General features: G+C 35.9%; 1 protein-coding gene across 4 annotated transcripts in view; it reads right to left on the bottom strand.

Moving 5' to 3' along the window:
* Nucleotides 1–19,884, bottom strand: part of F8 (coagulation factor VIII) — a 298,778-nt gene that overhangs the window by 138,429 nt on the left and 140,465 nt on the right. For all 4 annotated transcript variants that reach the window (XM_077144781.1, XM_077144780.1, XM_077144778.1 and 1 more), the window contains 3 exons: nt 15,249–15,463; nt 13,502–13,652; nt 8,211–8,420 (listed from right to left, as the gene is read on the bottom strand). In XM_077144781.1, the coding sequence (XP_077000896.1) occupies nt 8,211–8,420; nt 13,502–13,652; nt 15,249–15,463 (576 nt within the window). The remainder of the gene's footprint in view (nt 1–8,210; nt 8,421–13,501; nt 13,653–15,248; nt 15,464–19,884) is intronic.

The following is a 19,884-nucleotide window of genomic DNA, read 5'->3' as shown; positions in this document are numbered from 1 at the left end:
CACCTTTTACTGGTGGGACCCGCAGACAAACGAGTGCCACGAGCGCCACCTACTGGGCAGGATAAGAAAAACAGAATCCAGAGATTTCACAGAAATATCTTTCATCCTGTTGGGTCCAACACCCAGGGAAATCTGACTAAATGCCCAGACGCCAGCAGAATATAACGGATCACGCTCAGAAAATTGAAAATATGGCCCAGTCAAAGGAACAAACCAATAGTTCAAATGAGATACAGGAGCTGAAACAACTAATGCTGAATATACGAACAGAAATGGAAAACCTCTTCAAAATCGAAATCAATAAATTGAGGGAGGACATGAAGAAGACATGGGCTGAACAAAAAGAAGAAATAGAAAAACTGAAAAAACAAATCACAGAACTTATGGAATTGAAGGATAAAGTAGAAAAGATGGAAAAAACAATGGATACCTACAATGATAGATTTAAAGAGACAGAAGATAGAATTAGTGATTTGGAGGATGGAACATCTGAATTCCAAAAACAAACAGAAACTATCGGGAAAAGAATGGAAAAATTTGAACAGGGATCAGGGAACTCAAGGACAATATGAAGCACACAAATATACATGTTGTGGGTGTCCCAGAAGGAGAAGAGAAGGGAAAAGGAGGAGAAAAACTAATGGAAGAAATTATCACTGAAAATTTCCCAACTCTTATGAAAGACCTAAAATTACAGATCCAAGAAGTGCAGTGCACCCCAAAGAGAATAGACCCAAATAGGCGTTCTCCAACACACTTACTAGTTAGAATGTCAGAGGTCAAAGAGAAAGAGAGGATCTTGAAAGCAGCAAGAGAAAAACAATCCATCACATACAAGGGAAACCCAATAAGACTATGTGTAGATTTCTCAGCAGAAACCATGGAAAGTAGAAGACAGTGGGATGATATATTTAAATTACTAAAAGAGAAAAACTGCCAACCAAGACTTCTATATCCAGCAAAATTGTCCTTCAAAAATGAGGGAGAAATTAAAACATTCTCAGACAAAAAGTCACTGAGAGAATTTGTGACCAAGAGACCAGCTCTGCAAGAAATACTAAAGGGAGCACTAGAGTCAGATACAAAAAGACAGAAGAGAGAGGTATGGAGAAGAGTGTAGAAAGAAGGAAAATCAGATATGATACACATAATACAAAAGACAAAATGGTAGAGGAAAATATTATCCAAACAGTAATAACACTAAATGTTAATGGACTGAATTCCCCAATCAAAAGACATAGACTGGCAGAATGGATTAAAAAACAGGATCCTTCTATATGCTGTCTACAGGAAACACATCTTAGACCCAAAGATAAACATAGGTTGAAAGTGAAAGGTTGGGAAAAGATATTTCATGCAAATAACAACCAGAAAAGAGCAGGAGTAGCTATACTAATATCCAACAAATTAGACTTCAAATGTAAAACAGTTAACAGAGACAAAGAAGGACACTATCTACTAATAAAAGGAACAATTAAACAAGAAGACATAACAATCATAAATATTTATGCACCGAACCAGAATGCCCCTAAATACGTGAGGAATACACTGCAAACACTGAAAAGGGAAACAGACACATATACCATATGTTGGAGACTTCAATTCACCACTCTCATCAATGGACAGAACATCTAGACAGAGGATCAATAAAGAAATAGAGAATCTGAATATTACTATAAATGAGCTAGACTTAACAGACATTTATAGGACATTACATCCCACAACAGAAGGATACACCTTTTTCTCAAGTGCTCATGGATCATTCTCAAAGATAGACCATATGCTGGGTCACAAAGCAAGTCTTAACAAATTTAAAAAGATTGAAATCATACACAACACTTTCTCAGATCATAAAGGAATGAAGTTGGAAATCAATAATAGGCGGAGTGCCAGAAAATTCACAAATACGTGGAGGCTCAACAACACACTCTTAAACAACGAGTGGGTCAAAGAAGAAATTGCAAGAGAAATTAGTAAATACCTCAAGGCGAATGAAAATTAAAATACAACATATCAAAACTTATGGGACACAGCAAAGGCAGTGCTAAGAGGGAAATTTATTGCCCTAAATGCCTATATCAGAAAAGAAGAAAAGGCAAAAATTCAGGAATTAACTGTCCACTTGGAAGAACTGGAGAAAGAACAGCAAACTAATCCCAAAGCAAGCAAAAGGAAAGAAATAACACAGATTAGAGCAGAAATAAATGAAATTGAAAACATGAAAACAATAGAGAAAATCAATAAGACCAGAAGTTGGTTCTACGAGAAAATCAATAAGATTGATGGGCCCTTAGCAAGACTGACAAAAAGAAGAAGAGAGAGGATGCAAATAAATAAGATCAGAAATGGAAGAGGAGACATAACTACTGACCTCACAGAAATAAAGGAGGTAATAACAGGATACTATGAACAACTTTACACTAATAAATACAACAATTTAGATGAAATGGACGGGTTCCTGGAAAAACATGAACAACCAAGTTTGACTCAAGAAGACATAGATGACCTCAACAAACCAATCACAAGTAAAGAAATTGAATTAGTCATTCAAAAGCTTCCTAAAAAGAAAAGTCCAGGACCAGACGGCTTCACATGTGAATTCTATCAAACATTCCAGAAAGAATTAGTACCAACTCTCCTCAAACTCTTAAAAAAAATCGAAGTGGAGGGAAAACTACCTAATTCATTCTATGAAGCCAACATCACCCTCATACCAAAACCAGGCAAAGATATTACAAAAAAAGAAAACTACAGACCAATCTCTGTAATGAATATAGATGCAAAAATCCTCAATAAAATTCTAGCAAATCGTATCCAACAACACATTAAAAGAATTATACATCATGACCAAGTAGGATTCATCCCAGGTATGCAAGGATGGTTCAACATAAGAAAATCAATTAATGTAATACACCATATCAACAAATCAAAGCAGAAAAATCACATGATCATCTCCATTGATGCAGAGAAGGCATTTGACAAGATTCAACATCCTTTCCTGTTGAAAACACTTGAAAAGATAGGAATACAAGGGAACTCCCTTAAAATGATAGAGGGAATATATGAAAAACCCACAGCTAATATCATCCTCAATGGGGAAAAATTGAAAACTTTCCCCCTAAGATCAGGAACAAGACAAGGATGTCCACTATCACCACTATTATTCAACATCGTGTTGGAGGTTCTACCCAGAGCAATTAGACAAGAGAAAGAAATACAAGGCATCAAAATTGGAAAGGAAGAAGTAAAACTATCACTGTTTGCAGATGATATTATACTATACATCGAAAACCCAGAAAAATCCACAACAAAACTACCAGAGCTAATAAATGAGTACAGCAAAGTAGCAGGTTACAAGATCAACATTCAAAAATCTGTAGCATTTCTATACACTAGTAATGAACAAGCTGAGGGGGAAATCAAGAAATGAATCCCATTTACAATTGCAACTAAAAGAATAAAATATCTAGGAATAAATTTAACTAAAGAGACAAAAAACCTATATAAAGAAAACTACAAAAAACTGTTAAAAGAAATCACAGAAGACCTAAATAGATGGAAGGGCATGCCGTGTTCATGGATTGGAAGACTAAATATAGTTAAGATGTCAATCCTACCTAAATTGATTTACAGATTCAATGCAATACCAAAAAAAAAAAAAAGAAGAATGGCTGCTATTAAACAGGAAACTATAAATGTTGGAGAGGATGTGGAGAAACTGGGACACTTATGTACTGCTGGTGGGAATGTATAATGGTGCAGCTGCTAAGGAAGACGGTCTGCCACTTCTTCAGAAAACTAAATATTGAGTTGCCTTATGACATGGCAATACCACTACTCGGTATATACGCAGAAGAGCAGAAAGCAGTGACACAAACAGAGATTTACACACCAATGTTCATAGAAGCATTATTCAAAATCGCCAAAAGATGGAAACAGTCCAAGTGCCTATCAACGGACAAGTGGATTAACAAAATGTGGTATATACATACGATGGAATATTATGCAGCAGTAAGACAAAATGACGTCCTGAAGCACATGACAAGATGGATGAACCTTGAGGACATAATGCAGAGTGACATGAGCCAAAAACAAAAGGATAGATACTGTATGACTCCACCTTTATGACCATGGTAAAAGTAGAATCAGAGGCTTATAATACAGAATATAGGGGACCTAGAGATACACAGAACCTAGAGATGTGTGAACAGTTGGCTAATGAGGTTGAACTCCAATATAAGGGAATAGATAGGAGTGAAGGCGGTTCTCTAGTGGTCTATAAGTAATATTACCTTACTGAAGATGAAAAAGATTGAAAGAGGTTGTATAGAACTATGGGTCCCACTGATTAACACTAGAAATATAAATAAGTTCTTGCAAGAGCTACTTCAAAGGCATGATTCATAGTCAAAGAGTGTTTAAGTCCAGGGTGTAGGGAGAAAATGTTATTGCATGCTATGGGCTATGTTTAACAAGAAAACATCAACAGTACACAGCAATGTCAGGGGTAAATATGGAGGGAGAGACAAAAGTTAAGGGGAAGTTTGGATTTTCTATTTAGTGAGGGTGTGTTTATTGATTATTTTTCTCTTGGAAACAATGAAATTGCCTAAAATTGAGAGTGTTGATGGACTGTTGACTTTGGACATTATATATGATGTCCAACGGATCAAAGTGGCTGAAAGATGCACTGACTGAGAAGTAGAATGGTGAACAATGCTATGTTCATATGTTGGTACAGAAGGGAATGAAATCGTGAGTCAGGCAACATTGTGAATGAACCTGTGGGACATTTTGTGAGGTAAAATAAGCCCGAAATAAAAGAGCAAATATTGTATGATCTCATTTAGAACATATTTATAAGAAAATAGGAGCCTAGATTGTAAGGTCTTATAACAGCCACATTTAGTCTGGAGCAGTAAATAGCTATCTCTATATTTTCAGAGGCTGTGCTATGTATATATATATATATATATATATATATATATATATGTATGTATAACTTGGTATTTATAGATAAGAATGAAACCAATCATGTTGGGATGAAAGTAATTCAGAATCCCCTGGTAAAGACATTTTCTGTATTTTAGAACTTCACCTATTCTATGAGATCAAAGGAAGAGAGGTTTATTTTGTCCAGAACCTAAATTTCCTGTGGCACATATTCTAGCACAACCTGTCTGGACAGATCATTTAAACAACCCAGGCACAGGGAGTCCAGAATGGGAATAGGGCCTGTACTTCTGCATGTTTTGGTATAATGCCAGGACACATCCCAGAGTATGTTAGGTTTATAATCAAAAAGTATTGGCAAAGTCCCTTGAGGGATGGAAGAAGCAATATGGAACTATTAAACTTTACTACTGAGTAAACCCCTGATGCTCTGTCAAACACTAAGAACTCCCAAGTCAAAAGGCCAAGTCCTTGATCCTGAGTCTTGTCCTTGTGAAGCTTGTTTATGTAGTGGAGAAGCTTAGCCTATCTATGTTTATGCCTAAGAGTCACTTCCAGAGGCCCTCTTTTGTTGCTCAGATTTGGTCTCTCTCTCTCTAAGCCCAACTCTGCAAGTGAAATCATTATCGTCCCCCCTGTGTAGGACATGACATCCAGGGGTGAAAGTCTCCCTGGCAATGTGGGAGATGACTCCCAGGGATGAGCCTGGCCCTGGCACCATAGGATCGACAATCCCATCCTGACCAAAATGGAGAAAAAAAGTGTAACAAATAAGAATCAGTGTCTGAGAGGGCTCAAATAGAGTAGAGAGGCTACTCTAGAGGTTACTCTTATGCAAGCTTCAGCTAGATATTGCTACATATCATAGTGTGCCAAACTCCAACCAAAACCATTACTGCCAAAACTAAAGAACACCAAGGCTTTTTATGAGATGCTGCAAAGGCTCCATGCACTAGGGTAACTTTTCAGAGGCCTACAACTTCCAGATGGGTTCCTGGACCAGATAAGTCCTGAAATGCCTAGGGGCCAGCCTCTCCAGAACATCAACTAGTTCCATCCTCCTATCCCATATTATTGACAGTCCCTTCCAACATGAACAAGTTAGAATGGTAACAGCCCAAATACCCCTAAAGAGTGGGAGAAAAATCAAAGATGAGGAGTTATACAGAGAAGGTAGTGTTAACAAAGAAGTATGATCGCTGAATCATTATATTGATATTTCTTTTAGTCTCCAGTGTCTTGGAGCAGCTAGTAGTAAACACCTAAAATTGTGGAATTGTAACACATACCAAACTCTGAAATCTGTTCTATAACTAATTGTTGTGGTGTGCTTTGAAATTAATTGCTTTTTTTGTATATATGTTATTTTTCATGAAAAAATTTTAAAAAGTTAAAAAAATCTAAAACTTCCTTAAAAAAACAAACTATAACAAGTGTTGGCATGAATGTGAAGAAATTGGAACCCTCATGCATTCCTTGTTTGAATGATACATACTGTTTTATAACATGTTTTTTTCACTTTCATCTGATACCCTTCCATACTATTTTAATGGCTGACTAGAATTCCATAACATGAATGAGCCATAAATTACTTTACTAATTACCTATTGTTGGACATTTATTTTGTTTCCAAGTTTTTACTACCTGATCTAATAATGCTGTCATAAATATCCTCCTACATAATTTTTTTGAACATATCCAATCATGCATTCATTTAAAAATATTTATATTTTTATAAATAAACATAATGTTTTGATTAAAATATATTATTTGTATTAGAAACATAAACATATTTCTATATATACAAATGTAAATTAATATATGCCATGCACTGTTCTAGACATTCGGCATACATCGGTAAGCAAGATAGATAATGTTTCTGCCCTCCTAGGTTTACAGCTTAGTTGGGGAGACAGATAAAAAGACAATCTTTTTAAATAAAGGATTTATAAATAAATAAATAAACAAATAAACAAGATCCTTTCAAATGGTGATAAGTGTCAAGAAAATAAAATGTGGAAAAGAGGTAGAAAGTGACTGGGGCAGTAATTTTATTTATTTTATTTTAGAGTTTTCCTGGAATGCTGATTGCTTTCTGAAAGAAAAACCTTTGGGTTCAATTACATGTACATTTTAAGGATTTTTCTATATATTGCCAGATAAACCTCCAGAAAATCTTTACCACTTTACATTCCTCATAGCCATGTGTCAGAATGTCCCTCTCCTCAGAAATCTTGCAACAAATGATATTTCTATTCTTTTTGATCATTGTCAATCATGGACACAAAAATGATATTTCATTGGTTATCTGTGGTCCTAAAAATAATGATCAGACATATTATTCTTGTGGATTTAATACATTTTTTGGTTTGTAGGACTTTCAGCCAACATGGTTATTGCATCAATGAAAGATGTTCCAATCATAGTGGCTTCCAAATAGGAGGTGTTATTGGGGTTTTGCCAGATTTTTCTTCACTCACTTCTCACAAAACATATCACTTTAGGTTTCTGGACATGAGGGTGAATATGTATTTATGCATGATGAGATTAATTTTTGTTTTTCAGAAATTCTCCTTTTAGAATTTATCTCCAGAATAGGCATGAGAGTAAGAGAATAACTACAATCTAAAGTTAGTTTTATGTGCTTGCCCCTGCAAAAAATGGGGATGGGAAAGACCAGGAAGCATGCAGTGGCACTTCAGACAGTGTGTAAGTCATTGTGACTTGTATTTCATCTTGATAGTCTCTCGGAGGGGGACTCAATGTTCTTATTTCTTATGGTCAAATAATGTTCCTAAACTATATGAATGTAACAACAATCTGTGTTGGATATAGACCATGCCAGTGTTTCTTCTGATTACTGCAGTGGTTATTGAGGGAGTGAGAGGATGGTTTTAGGGATATGTGTGGAAAGGGAGATGACTATATACTTCCCAACTTCTAGGTAGTATGTATCCAGCAGTAAGAAATTTCACAAGTCACACAGAAAGATTTTTGGTTCCCACATGTTTACTCTGAGCCTAAATGTATATTCATCGCTACAGTTTATCAAACAGTTAAAAATTGGCTCATGACAAGTAAAGGCAAAGACTTTCAAGGTAAATACTTAAGTTGAAGCTGTCAAAATGTCTTGCACCAAGCAAAATCACTTGAACTGTTTAGTATTGGCCCAAAGGTGAGCTAGTGGGCAAAAGAGTATATGAATGGTGAGTAAAGCAATCACACCTGTTAGTAAAAGTATAATATAAATAACTAACCTGGGTTTTCCATTGACATGAAGACAGTTTCTCCTGAGAATGGGAATAGGATAAGCGTATCTTCAAAGACCATTTTGTGTTTGAAGGTATATCCAGAGAAGAAGACAGATAGGAAGTCAGTCTGTGCTCCAACACTTAGAATGTACCAGTATGCCACCTCATGCAAACAAGCTGACAACTGCAAGCTATCAAAAACATAGCCATTGATGCCTGTAAAAGCAATGGAGAACAAGAGGTTTTAGTATTATCCTTGATTTATTAGTTTAGATTGTCATGATATGATTACAAATGATATGTGATGCCCATCAACTTATTTCCAAAAAGAGATAGCATTATACCTCCTAAAAAAAGTATAGATTGCTAATAATTTATCAGCTAGACCTCTGTGCCAGTTTAAAGTATTATGGACCACAGAAAAGCCATATTTTAATCCTGATCCAGTCTTGTAGGAGCAGCCATTTCTTTTAATCCTGATTCAATACTGTAGGTTAGAAACTTATCCATTTTCTCTGGCAGTGTCTTAAATGTCCCTTCTCTAGAGTCTTGTGCACTTCCCTATTCAGGAAATTAACCTCCATGGTTGAGGCAGTGGAGATAGAGAGAAGCACCGTTTATAAATCAGAACTCTTTATGGAAATTATCCTCTCCCTTGATTTTACTCATACCTTTTTTGCTGCTCCTCCTCAATATAAAGCATAAACCCATATTGTTCTGCTGGCTGCTTAAACATTGATATTTACCAGGGCTTCACACTCGTATATTGAATTGACTATTGAGTGTCTCCATGAAATTCAATTTTTCAACAAGTGATCTCATTATTCTACCCCCAACCTTGCTTCTATCTAGTCTTTCTCATATCAAAAGTGGCAAATCCATGGAGTTTTGATCACTGTAGCTTTATAATAAGTTTTAAAATCAGGAAGTGTTTTTTCTCCCCCACTTTTTTCTTCTTTTTTAGGATGTTTTTAGCTATTTGGAGTTCTATCCCCTTTCAGATGAATTTGGTAACTAGCTTTTCCAAATCTTCAAATAAGTTATTTTGATTGGTACTGCATCTAATCTGTAGATCAATATGGGTAAATTGACATCTTAACTATATTTAGCCTTCTTATCCATGAGCAGGGAATGTCTTTCTGCGTATTTAGATCTCCTTTGATTTCTTTTAGCAATGTTATGTAGTTTTCTGTGTACAAGATCTTTACGTCCCTAGTTAAGCTCATTCTTAAGTATTTGATTCTTTTAGTTGCTATTTTGAATGACATTTTTTTCCTTAACTGACTCCTCAGCTAGGTCATTCCTTGTGTATAGAAATGTTACTGATTTTTGTACATTAATTTTATATCCTGCACCTGGCTGAATTTGTTTATTAGCTCAAGTAACTTTGCTATAGATTTCTCAGGATCTTCCAAGTCTAGTATCATATCATCTGCAGATAAAGAGAGTTTTACTTCTTCCTTTCCAATTTGGATTCCTTTTATTTCTTTGTCCTGCCTGATTGCTCTCGCTAGAACTTTTAGCACAATGTTGATAATAGTGGTGACAGTGGGCATCCTTGTCCCGTCCCTGATCTTGGGGTGAAGTTTTCAGTCTCTCTCCATTGAGTACAATGCTGGCTATGGGTTTTTCATATATGCTCTTTATCATATTGAGGAAGTTACCATTGATTCCTATCTTTTGAGGTGTTTTTATTAGAAAAGGATGTTGAATTTTGTTGCATGCTTTTTCAGCATCAATCAAGATGATCATGTGATTTTTCCTTTTTGATTTGTTAATGTGCTGTATTACATTAACTGATTTTGTCTTGAATGATCCTTGCATTCCTGGTATAAACCCCACTTGGTCATGGTATATAATTCTTTTAATGTGCTATTGGATTCGATTTGCTAATATTTTGTTGAGAATTTTTGCATCTATGTTCATTACAGAGGTTGGCCTGTGTTTTCCTTTCTTGTAGTATCTTTACCCAGTTTTGGTATTAAAGTGATGTTACCTTCATAAAATGAGTTAGGTAGTGTGTTAGTTAGATTCAGTTGTCAACTTGGCCAGGTGAGCATACCTAGTTCTGTTGCTGCGGACACAAGCCAATGGTACGTGAATCTCATCTGTTGCTAATTACATCTGCAGTCTGCTAGGAGGTGTGTCTGCTGCTATGAGTGACGTTTGACTTATTTGGCTGGTGCTTAAATGAGAGAGAGCAATGTTGCACCGCCAAGCAGCTCGGCATTCCTCATCTCAGCACTCGCAGCTCAGCCCAGGCCTTTGGAGATGCAGAAAGAAGTCACCCCGGGGAAAGTTGCTGGAACCCAGGGGCCTGGAGAGAAGACCAGCAGAGACCATCCTGTGCCTTCCACATAAGGAAGAACCTCAGCGGAAAGTTAGCTGCCTTTTTTCTGAAGAACCAACAAAATAAATCCCCTTTTATTAAAAGCCAATCCGTCTCTGGTCAGTGTTGCATTCCAGCAGCTAGCAAACTAGAACAGGTAGAGTTCCTTTTTTCTTCAATTTTTTTTTGGAAAAGTTTGAGTAGGATTGGTATTAGTTCTTCTTGGAATGTTTGATAAAATTCCCCTCTTTATAGTTTTGCTTTTAGTGACTACTCTAAGGATTACAAAACAATGCTTAAGTTTTCACAGTTTACTAAGAATATTTTTAGTACTTCAGGGGAAATGTAGCAACCTTCTAGTGAAATGAGGCAACTCCCCATCCTGTATTTATGTAGTAGTTGTCACATATATTAAATCTACATATGTTGAAAGTCTCATAAGTCAATGTTAAAATTGTTTAACTGTCATACATATTTTAAAGTACTTAAAAGGTGAAAATATATTTGTCAAGATATTTATCACCTTGTTTTGCTTTTATTCCTGAAGTCCAGGTTACCTTCTGTTATCTTTTTCATTCCTTCTGAAGAATTTCCTTCAGCATTTCTTTTAGATAAATATCTTTTGGCAACAAATTCTGTTAGTTTTCCTTCATCTGATAATTTTTTTAAAATTTTGCCTTCATTCCTGAAGGATATTTTCTCCAGATATGGAATTCCAGATTGACAGTTCTTTACTTTCAGCTTTTAAAAATGCTGTTCTATATTCTTCTGACCTCTATATTTTCTGATGAAAAATCCACAGTCATTTGAATCATTGTTCCCTATATGTCATTTTTCTCTGGCTTCTTTCAAGCTGTTTTCCTTGTCTTTAGATTTCAGCAGTTTGATTATTAATTGCTTGGGCATGGATATTTTTTGCATTTATTTTGTTTGAAGTTTGCTGAGCTTCTTAAATCTTTGTTTTATCTTTTGTCAAATTTAGAAAGTTTTCAGCTATAATTAAATTCTTGAATTTTTTTTTTCTATGCAACAGTCTTTCTCTAATGACAAGTATTGGGTCTTTTGGTGTCCTCAAGGCTCTTTTCCTTTTTTTTTGTTTTTCCAATTGGATAATTACTATTCACTTATTTCAAGTTAACTGACTCTTTCCTCTGTCACCTCCAGACTGTTGTTGAATCCAGTCAATGAAATTTTCACTTCAGTCGTATTTTTCACATCTAAAATTTCCATTTGGCTCTTTCTCATATTACCTATTTCTTAGCTGATGCTTTCTATCTTTCTATTAATTTCAAGTGCTTTAATCTTTACTTGTTGGAGCATAATTATTTATAATAGCTGTTTTAAAGTCTTTCCCTGGTAATTCCAACATCTGTATCATTTGAGGTTTGGCATGTGCTGACTGTCTGTTCCCTTGTGATTTATTGAGAATTTCCTGATCTTGTATCCTGGACATTTAGAATATTATGTTCTAAGAGTACAGGTCTTGTTTAAACCCTATGAAAGATGTTGGGTTTTTTTTATGTTCAGCCTCTAATTTCCTCCCCACCATCTCTGGGCTCTGATTCTAATGTCAATTCAGACTTCAAAGACGGTGGTACTGTCTAGATGTGTCCCTTGTGTGTGCCACTCAATTCAGTTATCAAAACCTTTGGTATGCTGTTGAGGGTCAGTTCCATACATATACAACTTGAGTTTGAGCTTGATAATTTATACATAATTTTATGGTCTCTGTGATTTCTGTCACTATCTGATTCCCATGGGAACCATTTCCTGTTTTTCTAGCTAGAAAGTATGGGGCTTTCATTTTCTCTGCTGCTGCACACTTTCTTTAGCTATCTTTTACTGGAACCAACTGGCAGGAGGATAGTGTGGGGAAGAAGCCAATGTGGCTTCTCCTCATGCTCCTGAGATCACAGTTTTTCTTGTCAGTGAGAAGAGTCTCCCCTCCTGCAGAGTTTTACATTCCTGCTCAGCCACTGTTGAGATTACCATTTCTATTGGCACCATGAAGTTTCCTGGGCAACAGAGCAGAAGGGAACAGAAAAAAGAGGGATTTTCCCCTCTCCTCCTGACAAGAAAGAGAGATATCTCATGGAACTTTTCTGTTCATACTCTAGTGCACAAATCTGTGTTTTGGGCTGCTTCTGATTCTAGGACAGGAGATACTGGAGGAAAGGTAAAGTCAGGAAATCTATACCAAGCTGTTCCTACTTTTGAGTTCTGATTCCCTTCCACAATCTATCTGCTACCATCTACTTTCTAGAGTTTTCATATAGCTCCTCCATGAACTTTGTTCAGGGATTTTAATCACATTCAGTGGGATAGACAGGTGAAATGTGCTTACTCCATCTTAATCAGAACCAGAACCTTGAAAGGCATATATTTCTTATTTTAATGAATGTGACCAGATTGGTTTCCAAAAAGGCTGCACTAATTACCCACAAGTAATGTATAAGAATGTCCTTTAATCCACAAACCCATTAGTAACAATAGCCTCATTATTTTGCCTCTCTGATACTCTGTTTTGAATTTCTTTGTAGAATAGTGAGATGGAAAATGTTTTTCAAGTTTTTGGCATTCAGATTTGTATTTGTTTATAAACACATAACACACATGTATGCATATAAGTGTTTATATAGGATTTATAATCATGGAGAACATATATTTTTAACATGTTCTCTCTGGTCATGGAATGGTTGCTGGAAAGTTGTAATATGGAAGGAGACGAGAGGGAGGAGGAAGACAAACAAATAATGAAAGGAAAAATTGACTAATGCATAAAAATATTCATTATATAGTCACATTTGGGCATTTATAATAAAATTATATATGTTTATATGTAAAAATTTATAAAAGATATATGGTGCTTACATGACATATAAATACAGTCATTATCTAGACATCAAGTATTGTGGCATCAATTTCCTTTTAATCTATTACCCAACGGACTCAAAAGCTGCTTACTCACTGTGCATGATGTTGGAGGCCTGGAACTCTGGATCCTGGGGCTGCACTCCAGCTGCATTGGGGAGGAACCGCTGCATATTCTCTGTGAGGTACCAGCTACGGTTCTCATCAAATACAGAAAACAGGATGATGTTTCTCTTGTCTGACATTATCTGTTAATTATAAGCATTCAAGGGAGAAATAAATGCTACTGGTAGATTCTGGGAGAATTAGCAGTCTATAATGGAAGTGATGGTGGCACATAGCATATATATACTCCTTTGTTTAATTCCACTTCCTCCTAGGGTCACTATTATGGCATGTACCAGGGCTTGGGAATGGGAGTGAATGCTATGAGTGGTGAGTATGTGTTTAGAGCAAATGGGTCCTCAGGGCAAGAGGTAATATTACTAAACCCATAAAACTGTTGTTCTAGACCCAAGGCTGGATACTGCTGATTTTTTTTCATATTCTGTAGTCCCCTTGTCTCCATGCTTGGATTAGAACATGTTAACTCATTTGATACCCAAGTGATTATTCAGTGTCTTTCTTAAACAATTTATTCAAGTCAAATAGGACTAATGCTTTTCCTTAACTTCCATCTAGTAACTACCCTTCTACAAGGCGACCAATCTATTTTTAAAATAGAAAAATAGAAATCAAGTAATAAAGCTAAAATGGACCATAAAATATTAATCCCTACTAACACCTTTTAAAATGTTTTCAATTTAAATGTTTTAATTTTTTTAGAAGAGCAGTTTGTCCTTAAACCAAACTTGTGAATTTGCTAATCGAATCATAGTAAATCCCATTAATGTATATAAATTTCATTTTGTATAACCTATAACAATACACATCAAAATTCAGAAGGGAAAAGATTTTGGAATACAGGAGTATATTTCAGTCCATTTCCAAACATTGGTGGGGAAAACTATAATTAGGAGAAATTCGTCAAGATGGGGATTAGACAAAATTAGGGCTTCCTGTATTTGTGCTCCACATGTTTTACCTGCGATAAAGTTCATATGTTTTATTCTTTAAACCAATGAAACATTAGTTAAAATACTGCTTTCAGATAAGTAGGAATCTTTTGTCTCATAAATAAGCAAATGGACATGTAGTCAAGCCTTGGCAATATGACAGTGAATTAGTCTGGAGTTAAGCAATGAGCTTTTGTGAAAACTCCAGGTTTATTTTGTTCAGAAAATTTAGCTTTATTTTTTTTAAGAAGCAGAACTGTACAAATTCTAACTATATTAAATTCAAATAATTCTGAAATATTTTATATCTTTTCCCATCTTTCCCTCAAAAAATATTTTGGTTCTTACTTAAGGCCATGAATTGGTGCTAGATGCTGGTGATATGTTAATTTTTAGGTGCATTTGGGTCCCTCACAATGGGACAAGTCCAGAGATAAGTCTAGGCTGTAAATGTGAATTTGTGGGTCATGTAAAAATAAAGTGATAACTGAAGATGTAAAAATGGGCAAGATCACCCAGATAGGTAATGAATATTTTAGAAATAATCTAAGGTCTAGGCTTTCCTATCAATCTCACAGGCAAGTTTATTACACCAAACACATACTCAGTAAAGGTTCAGAGAGACCTAGTTCATTTCTTTTATTAGCCAATACTGCTGGCTATTATATTTCTGCAGGCTATTAGGGGACATATGCTGAGATAGTATAGGAAATACTATCTGGAAGTTCATAGGCATCTTCATCCTATTGTTAGCTTCAACTCAACACTGAAGATGAGGAAAGAACTCACCTGGTTTCCTCTTTGATCTACAGATTCTTTGTAGCAGATGAGGAGAGGGCCAATGAGTCCTGAAGCTAGATCTCTCTCCAGATTAATGAAGCTAGAGTAATATCGGGTCAGACACCGAGGATCTGATGTAGTTGGCCCATCTTCTGGAGATACTGTCCATTTATACTTGAATACCTCTCCTGGCATAATTGGCATATCCTTTAAATGTTTCACACCTACCCAAACCACAACCCAGAAATAGCTCAATTAGAGTATAACAAGACACATATTAGTAATTCTTTATTATTGCAAGGGATCTAAAATCTATATGTACATATAAATTTCTCATTAAATGGAAAGTAAAACTTTGCTTATTATAAGTTTAGGATTCACTCAATTTTTTACAATAAGAGTGACAACTGAGATCTGCCTTTGGGCTAATGGGTCCTTAGGGCAAGAACTGTCTAATTTTGGTAATTAAAGTCATTTTGGGTATGCTTAAAACCTGAAAATCCAGTCTAAGTCAAAACATCCCATTAGGTTAAACTTGTCCAATGGATTAGAGAACCTATAGAAAGGGAGTGGCATAGTTTATACTCCTTTTAATATTTTCTGGCCTACTTCTCATCCCTCTTCCTGGAACTGGAGGTGAGGGTGGGTGGCTATTAGAGGAAAGGGAAAAAAGAGACATTTAATTATTAGGTCATGCCATTTGACTGGTTTTTCTTTGACAACACTATTTGGCCACTGATACTTTGTGTGTGGCAGGTGCACAAATGCTGACCTTTTGATGGGGCTCATGTTTGGGTTCTTTGGAGTCAGCAAGTGAAACTTAGCACTGCATAGTTGCCTGACATGAGAGATGCTCACTTCAGCTATTTTCCTATAACATCCTCCATTCCCATCAGTTCTTCTTACCCCCAGTGATAAATCCAAGAGCTTATTACTCCTATTATCTTCACCCTGCCAGGATACTTTGGAAGATAATTTGAGCAAATTATCTTCCAAAGTATCAAACCCAGCTACCTTCAACAGTATCCACTTGTTACAGAGGAAATCCATGCATTATTGTCATGGAAAACAGTAGAAGGGAAGACTGCCCCAATGTTATACCCTCTCTTGACTGCTATTATGGGCAGTACAGCCTTCAAAATTCTCCACATAAAAAGCAAGCCATCAGTAACCAAGTTCATGTATGCTTGTGAATTTCAGGGTACACATTCAATATCTCCCCACAACTCTGTCACTGTGCAATCTCCCTTAAAGGAATACACATAAAGCGGGCATTAGTATTTCCATAAGCAACAATGAATATTAGAAAATAGTGGAGGGAAAATTATTTATAACCAGCCTAGCTTAAATCATATGATACTGAAGGAGTCAGAAAGTTTACCCTCTATGTACCATGTATTTAGAAGTTAGTTAAAGCAATACTTCCACCCAGAAAATACAGTTTGGTTGTTTTTCCATCAAAAAACAATGGAACTTTGTAGCGACCTATAAAGTATACAATCCAAATTTGAATGGTAAGCTGGGAGAAAAATGCCTTTAAGATGGAAAGAGGTTTGGATACTGCACTGGTTTGAAACTGTTATGTACCTGGAAAAGCCATACTCTTTTAATCCAGTTTTGTGGATTCAGATACACTGTGGGTGGGATCTTTTGAATAGGTTGCCTCCATGGAGATTTAACCCTGCCCATTCAAGGTGGGTGGTAATTAGTCTACTGCTGTCCTTAAAATTGCTCACACAGAGAGAAATAGCTCAGAACCCTTACAGAGTAGCAAACATCTAGTCAAAGATGTTTGGAGATGCAGAAGGAAATGCCCCAGGAGATGCCAGAAGCTGAGAGGGCCTTTTGAAACCAAAAATCAGGAGAGAAGGGTCAACAGACAGATGTGCCTTATGTGACAGAGAAACCCAGATGCCAGCCTCCTTTCTTCAGAGAAGGTATCCTCTTTTTTGATGCCTTAATTTGGACATTTTCATGGTCTTAGAATTGTAACTTATCACTTAATAAATCCTCTTTATAAAAGCCAATCCATTTCTGGTATATCATATTCCAGCAGCTTTAGCAAACCAAAACAGATACCAAGCAACAAATAGAATGATTAATAAGCTGGAAGGCCTAAGGGATATAGTGAAGAGGCATATTTACTCCTAATAAAAGAAAAGAAAGCCTTAATTTAGGAATAAAAACAAAAAGTTCAAAGATCAGCATGCTCCCAATATGAAGCAAACTAAAATTCAGTATGGTAGAGAATAAGAAAGGGGAATCTATTTTACCTTAATGGTAAAAACATTGGAAGTGTAGCCAAGTAAACATAATCAAATCATGCTACCTAGTTCTGCAGCAAACTTATATATTTACAATAAGAAACTTACATACTAAAATTATATAAATGCTGTTTTTTATCTTTAACTTTTAGAATAAACATATACACAAAGCTTCACTGCAGCCTGGGTCCATTACAAAAACCTGTTACCAAACTCAAATTCTTACAATTGCTTTTTTAAAAAGAGCTCAATCAATTTCTAGCCATTTTAGAGTTAATTGCTTTATTAAACTTGGGAAGATTTACCCAGCTTTGTTTCATAGTTGATAAGATAGGACCCTGTAATTTATAAGGCCTCATACTGTTTAAACCCCTCTCTGGTCCAGAGCTCCCAGCTGTGCCAACTTTGTGACACCTGTACACATAACTCCTCTTCCCCTCCTTCCTTTCTTCGCCCCATAAGGAGTTTTGGAGTTTTCCCTTGCCTGTCTTCCTTCTCTTGGGCTCTGGCTTCTGGGAAGTTTCCTAACGTGAAGGCTCTCCCCTCCCTTGCAAACCTTTCAAGCAAGCAGCCCCCAAATAATAGCTTGTGTGTTACTGCCATCTACTGGCAAAATGCATTTCTTGGTTGACTTTGAAATCCTTAAATTGGAACTCAATACACTTACAAAGTATAGAATCAAGATATTATCATGAACATATAAAAAGTGGACATTTTTTGCATATTTAAAAAATTCTAAATAGCAAAATTAGGAACTAAAAATACTGATAAAATAACTGGCATAGGAAGAATCATGGTTTCCAATGCTAAGTCACGTTTAACATACCATAAACTAAATAAATAATGTGTAAAGTTGATGAACAAAATATTAGCAGTATAAGTAAGTTTTTAAAGATATGGTGATAACCACCAAAAAGACTGAAACAGGATTGTCTAAAAATGGATGCCTCTAGGTAGTAGAATTTATTACATTGATAAAAAAAAATTCACTCAAAATAAAACACTAGAGGGCAGGCCACGGTGGCGCATGCCTGCCATGCCAGAGGACCCGGGTTTGATTCCTGGTGCCTGCCCATATAAATAAATAAATAAATAAATAAAACACTAGGAAAAATATATATATAACATCCGATCTTCTAAAAGGAAAAAATAGAACAAATAAAACTACTTTAAAAAAGGAATGAAAAACTAAATAGTGGTAAACAAAAATTAAAAATTATGATAATACATGCAAATACATCAGTAATAACATAAATGTGACTAGGGGCTAAAATTCCCTATTGAAGGATGAAAGTTGGATACAAAAACAAAGCCCACGTATATGCTCGCTAAATACGAGAGGCTTAACTGGATCTCCATATGCAAAAGAATGAAGGTGGACTCATCCTTCACACTGTATAAAAACTTAGCTCAAAATGGATCAAAGCCCTAAATAAAACAAAACAAAACAAAACAGAAGTATAAAATTCCTAGAAGAAAACATAGGTAAGCATCCTCAGGACTTTGTCTTATGAAATGGCTTCTTAGACTTCACAACTAAAGAATGAGAAAAAAAGAAAAAAATAGATGAATGGTACTACATCAAAATTTTAAAACTTTGTGAAAGCCACATATCTGATAAGGGTTTAGTATCTAGTAATTAGAAAGAAATCTACTATTTAATAACAAAAAGACAAACAACGCAATTAAAAACGGCAAAAGAGGATACACAAATGATCGATAAGTACATGAAAAGATGCTCAATATCATTAGCTATGAAGGTTTGACACTTGTGAACACCAGAAAAGCCATGTTCTTTAATCCTGATTCAATATTGCAGGGTGGGATCTTTTTTATTAAGTTGTTTCCATGGAGATGTGACCCACCCAATTGTGGGTGGGACCTTTTGATTAGGTGGTTTCCATGGAGATGTGTCTCTACTCATTCAAGGTGGGTTGTTTATTGGAGTCATTTAAGAGGAAACCATTTTGGAAAAGGCTTTAGAGCCACCAGAGAGAAAGACATTTGGAGGTGCAGAAAGAAAACACCCGTGGGGAAGCTCTCTGAAAAACAGAAACCAAAGGACCAGCAAATGCCAGCCACGTGCCTTCCCAGCTGAAAGAGGTATTCTGGACCCACTGGCCTTTCTTGAATCAAGGTATCATTCCCTGGATGCCTGAATTTGGACATTTTTATGGCTTAGAACTGTAAACTTGCAACTTAATACATTCCCTTTTTAAAAGCCAATTCATTTCTGATATACTGCATTCCAGCAGCATTAAGGAACTAAAACATTAGCCTTAAGGGAAATGCAAATCAAAACCACAATGAAACAGAGAATTGTGGGAGGATGGCAGAGTAAGGAGTTCCAGGACCAAGCTATTCCATCAAACAGGAAGTGT

Source organism: Tamandua tetradactyla, chromosome X (assembly GCF_023851605.1).
Source record: "Tamandua tetradactyla isolate mTamTet1 chromosome X, mTamTet1.pri, whole genome shotgun sequence".
Lineage (NCBI taxonomy): Eukaryota > Metazoa > Chordata > Mammalia > Pilosa > Myrmecophagidae > Tamandua > Tamandua tetradactyla.
Note: the sequence above shows the minus strand (reverse complement) of the source record. Positions and strands in the feature narration are given on the sequence as shown.